This window comes from Opisthorchis viverrini, assembly GCF_000715545.1.
Source record: "Opisthorchis viverrini unplaced genomic scaffold opera_v5_100, whole genome shotgun sequence".
NCBI lineage: Eukaryota > Metazoa > Platyhelminthes > Trematoda > Opisthorchiida > Opisthorchiidae > Opisthorchis > Opisthorchis viverrini.
The window spans coordinates 1482041-1488008 of record NW_008751756.1 but is presented as its reverse complement, the minus strand read 5'-3'; the positions used below and the strand labels follow the sequence as shown (position 1 = coordinate 1488008).

The window sequence follows — 5968 nt, the reverse complement described above, 5'->3', positions numbered from 1 at the left end:
ATGCACTCGTTCTTACAAGGCAGTCAGCTGGGGATCAGTCGAGTAGCCCTCGATTCGTGCAGAATCAAATCTACAAGCCCGAACCAAGAACCAATCATACAAGCGTTTCACTAAACATGGGAAACGAAACAGCGCATCAATATGCTGGGAAATTTCAACAAAAGAAATTAACGTTTCACTTGTACCAAGTGTCTTACAACATTCGACCCTCTGGAGGCAAGCTAAAATCACCGCAGATTAACGTAGGAAAACATGACAAGTGATGTAGCAAATGGCGTGCACTAGTAGCCGTCTCCATCCACCAAACCAGTAAATTCTGTTCAGCAAATGCGAAGATCTGAGATTAGCGGTGCGAAATGGGACAATTTGCTGGAGTGGTGTTGTTTCCATGTAGCAAACTGTAATATTGATCGAAACGAACTAAAACAGTACATGAATTTCAAATATTCACTGCATATTTTAATCCCCGCATCAACACTGAGAAACAGTGTGATCACCACTTTACTATTTGGGCACTGCAGCGACACCACGTACGGTAGCTCAGTTGGGGCGCTAGAAAGTAGTATATCAAGTTCATTGAAGATGATCCGTGAAGAGTAAGAGCTGAAAACACCAAATAAGAAGCCGAAATTAAAAAATGCTGGTCGTTTTCATAATTCTTCGATCAGTTAAAAGACATACCGGCGTCCAAAACATGGAAAGTGAACGTCATTCTTTAAGCTATGCTTTTAGGAACGCGACCGAGGGGCCGCTCATTATTTCAAATCATCGTAGCACTCAGTGGGAGGATGTGGAAACCCATTTTTCCTCACTACTCTGCTCAAAACACGATAACAATGTACAAGAATTATCGCAGGTAAGCACAATAAAGAACTGAGTGGCCATTAAACAATGGCACTTTTATCACGCATTGGGTGAGGGCGAAAACTCGCATAAAATGCTTGATGACACATAGAGATCAAACATTCGGGAGAACAGAACTCTCCATCCCATCGCGGATCGTCAATAACTGCGGGCTTTGAACAATAGCATAAAACTGGGGAAGGTGACACCAAACGTGTTGGCTTCCGGGAAGGTGAAGATGGTGGGGTTGCTTGCTCAGAATGGGTAGGAGTTGCCTGCCGAAGGGGCGATGGTGATCTGTCTCCAGTCTTGGTAAGAAACGGTTTAGACACGATAAAAGAGGATAGAGGAAGGTTATCATCTTCATCGGTTTCCGTGTCAGTGGTTGCCAAAGATCCGGTGTCATCGACAAACTGGGGGTGCTGTGACGAAAAGGAAAATGCAGGTGCAGAGCTCACAAGCAAGAATGACAACGTGGGATACCCAAGATAAATGGTAACAAGCTTGTCACTGAGATATTCCAGAATTCTCTCGGCAATCCCAATCAAGTGTGATCACAAATTCGCTATAAGTTACAAAAAGTATGTAGGCATGCTTGTAGGTATACTTGTACGAAGGTTGGTCGCGTTCAACCACAGACTGACGCAGCAGCGCATCGAGCAATTCAGTATAATGAACAATTCCTTTCACTGGGTCACATTTACCGATAGAAGAGGCGTGACCTGAATAAGCATCATATCCGTCAATTTTCCGAGATAACCAAAACGCAGAAATGCCTGCCGAGGCAAGTGGATTCAACTAGGATCGTCAGTGGATTCAAGACGACCAGGCCATATTGCAGTAGTGGTGAGAAAGGTAGCTACTGACTGTGATTCGCCTGTTTTCCTTCGACGTATTCTCGCAAGTACAGACAGTAACCGATGTTCGTAGTCCCTGAAATCATGGTCACCTCCAGCCCCTATCTACTATTTGACTCTAAACTGGTGGCGAGTTTTGACTTGTTATTAGAAGACACTGCGTTTAGAGGCCACAGTACGCGACCGCAAAATCTCTGCGTACACGACATACAGCGTTATGTACGTTATGTACAGCAGGCACTCCTTACCATTGGTCATTTATCAGGCAACACCTTACCTATCAACACGTAGTTTTCCAATGAAGACAACCGCACCTAGCATCTCTAAAGAACGGATTCGCCCGGAATGCTATGCCCGGACCAGATGCGTACCGCACGTTTCGCTACAAAATAACCCAGCGGTGATGTCAAGAACGTCGGTGAGTTCACTGTTCAACTACAGAGCTCATTGAACAAACGGCCACCTGAGTAACCAAAGATAGAATCACCTACAACCGCAAATTACTGCACTTATTGTGCAGCTAACGGTAATCTAAACGACTTTTGTTACGGTGCAGACAGGATAAATGCATGTTTGGAAAAACCACAAAACAAGCACAGCGGATACGCCCTGATTAGTCCCTTCTCAATAGGTGATGCCCATGAGATTTGAAATCTCCGATGAACGAAGATGCACATGGCACGCGAATTCCGATGCAATTTCCATGGCTAATCTAGCTCCCGGTGAGAATGGTCTTACGGTATCAGATGTTCGGTTTCAATCCCCTTTACGAAGTCGGTATCACCAGTAGTTTACGCTTACCACGCTTATCTACCCAATTGTACAAGTAAGAATTGAGTTTATCTTGCAACGATGACCGAACAAGTTCCGATCTGATTTTCCTGACGGTTAAAAGCCCGTATGCATGTATGTGTAATCGACGATTATGCTACACGAACACGCCAACCCGATACCAGGAACGTCGAAGAGTGGCACGGCGCCTCAGATCCACTGACAAATTTGCTAGCAAGTCCCCTAGGGTATCTTGTCAAGTTATTGCGATCTTAGCTGACAACGTTCATGAAAGACACGTAGAGTGACTGCTTCCTCATAAACAAGAACCGATAGCTATTGGGGCGAAAATCGAGAACAGATGGTCTGTTGCCTGGTTGGTTCTAAGTCTATTGGTTGGTGACAGGCGGCTTTTGATTTGCTTGCCAAGCTTGGTAATTAACTTACATCAATGCGTGAACTGATGATATTCGCTCGTTTGGTGATGAAACATGCGCCAAGCTCAGCGAACAGATCAACAACCGGCGAACACACTCGAGCTACCGCTATTTCTCAAAGACCGATGCACAATTTCATGGAACCTAAGGATAATATACCCAGTTCAGGACGGAAAACAATCGCATCGCCTCGTGTTGCACACCCTCATTGGGTTTTAACATCATCCTGAGCAATGCCAAAAATGTCTTCGTTTTGTTTCATTAGCAAGTTTCAGCATCTCTTCTGCAGGAGTGCATAAATTCGCAAGTAAATAGACCTCAACTCCAGTGGTTAGTGCTCTATATATAGGATATTTGGTGTCGATTGTTTAACATTATACGGGAAATGAGGCCGTAGTAAAACGAACTAGAAGGGAGCCTGTAATCCAGATTTGCAGACGCATAAGTAGACTAAATCTGGTTGACTCCGAAGAGTGAACGGTTATGTCCTGTCCCAAGTATTAGTGTACAAACACCACTTGATTCCACGTTCCGTAAATGGGTATAAATGTCCCCCATCTAGGTAACGATGAACGGGCATTCGGCGAAAGAAAAAGAAGGAAAACGTTCAGCTGTAGCACCCTTTCGGTGCCTAGCTGCCACGCCACCCGAAGGAAGCACGAGGGCTGGGATACTGCCAGGTTGCCCAATCCTAGACAGGGGAAGTCGAGTGGCGGAGGTCGGATTCGAAACACGGACCTTACGGTCAGTAAATGCGCGCTCTAACCACTTGGGCCACTTAGGCATTCGGCGAACACCATGGCTTATAACTGCAACACCTACTGATTCGATCAACCACCAGTCTGGGGATCCCTAGTTTTCCGTGCAACGACAAAGCACTAAAACAATAAAAGCTCTGCTATTGCGAGTACTGTTAACCTGAAAATTACTCATCATGGTTATCATGGGTTTGAGGCAAAATTTGTTCCTCATGTAATTATTCCTGTCAAAACGGCGCTTGAAACAACGAGCCAGAGTATAGAAGGAATATTGTGGTGAATATACAGCATGAAGAAAAAGAAATCAAGTTGAGGGTGAAACATGGCAAGTGATTGAACTGAGTGTGAGATGAGAAATACATAGCCGGTGTAATAATAAAAAACGGTACAGTACGCAAAATCAGAGTGGTAAAGTGTGTAGACCGAACCTGTACAGTGCCTTTGGATGAAAGACAATGGGTATCTTCATCGTTATAGGGATGGTTTGGAGTGGAGAGTCGCGCCTGATCCCCATTACGAAGCCCAACGGGGAGTTTTTTCACTCGCTTGACACCGGCATCCGAACGGCGCTAGACAAAAACATGGTGGGTTAAAGGAACCAAATCAATGTAGTCGCAACAACCGCCGTAGTGAGTAAAGTCAGGAGGAAAGCCACTGTTAATACAAATACTATTAGGGAATTCCAACTTTGGCTAAATCAATTCGAAGTCTCGCAAAACCGAGGAGTTAAATATCGTAATGCACACACAGTCAGAACCAAAGAAAGGTGCATTCATATATAGAAACTATTAAAAATACTACAAACTGAGCTTCTATAGATTGTTGAAAAATTGGTGAAAAAAATGGAGTAAGATAACCGTCTAGCTAACTCCAGTTAGACAAAGGCTGGGTTCCCACACAATACATCCCTTCATTTCAAAGTGATATTCCCACGATTGTGATGAAACTTTTGCAATTAAATCAGCCCAATTCAGCTAACCATCAGGCCACAAAATGGACACCCTAGCGGACTGACATTTCCTTCCCTATCAACGGAAAACGAAAACCTCACGAAACAGCTCACTCATACAGAAGGCTGTCACGCGAAAAGGCCTACCACCCACAGTATGTTCATAATGGTGTGCAGCGAGCTAGTCCGACAATGAGAATTAACTTTGGAGAACATCACAGTAATTTATGTTATCAGAGGATAGGAAGCCAAAATTCGATGACACGCCGTTCAGGTTTAATAACATGGGTTTCTACACATCAAGCTTCAGCTGTTACAGTCATTAATATGTTTATTTATCTAGATCTAGATGAAACATAGCACCTTGCATTCAATTGTTTCTGTGCTTGCCAGAATACGCGTTGAATGAACTCGCATCATTAGATAAGACAGCTTTGAAGCGCGATTGACATATACCTTGACAAGGCATACGGCCCATCCGCCGAAGTGGCACAAAGTAACCACAATCCCCTATCACGAGCAGACAACTGACTACGCAACTAAAGAGGACAATACGATCTGTTCCCACCCAAAACCCAGAACAACGGAACATTGATTCTGAAGTAAGACTCCAGTAGTTCATTCCAAGAGGAATGATTGAGTATACTGATTGTCCGAACCGCAGGTTTTCAGGGTCACCATCAGTCATGTTTTTTGAAGCAGAAGTCCCTTGACTTTCAGAAAAAACATGTCCCGCACATCGAGTTGTTGACTAGGGTGATAGGCAACGGGCTGTGTTCAAACGGGAGTATACATTCCCAACTTTATACCAAGTAAATGTAGTTCGAACGACAGCGAGATATCTGTTGCTCGATGGGTAACGCTGCATTTATTTCACTCATTTTCGGTCGCACGGATCACCCTATCAGAAGATAAGTATACCTCAACCGTGTACGGTATCCGGAACGCTGTTGGAACCACTTTCCTATTTTCGTCGCTTCCGTTTAATTCAGCACATTCAAGATCTCACTTAATCAACTACGGTCAGCTATGGTCACGTATTCACAGAAGATCATGCCTGCCGAAAATATGGGATACCAGTAAATCTATTCTATCGACCCAATGATTGAAAAATAAATAAAAAATTAAAAAATGATTGGCTGCTCTTGAACTGCATTGGACAACCAGGATGGTCAGGCTCAACCTGTGATTCGCAGTCTTAACTGCAACACACTTGATTGCGACTATCGCCTGATGAACATTCGCGATTAGCTAACCGACAATTACTTGAAAAAGACTCGCTTTGGTAAAAAAAGTCCAACACCCTTTCCGTACCTCAATGTCATGCCACCCGAAGGAAGCACGAGGGCTGGG

General features: G+C 44.2%; 1 protein-coding gene across 1 annotated transcript; it reads right to left on the bottom strand.

Annotated features, from left to right (window-relative positions):
• Positions 1-609: 609 nt before the first annotated feature.
• T265_05379 (hypothetical protein) lies at positions 610-4363 on the bottom strand (the record flags this gene model as incomplete). The annotated part of the gene is made up of 2 exons (XM_009170370.1): positions 610-1265; positions 4095-4363. Coding segments are annotated over 2 exons (393 nt in total), but the record flags the coding sequence as incomplete, so codon positions are not given.
• Positions 4364-5968: the final 1605 nt, after the last annotated feature.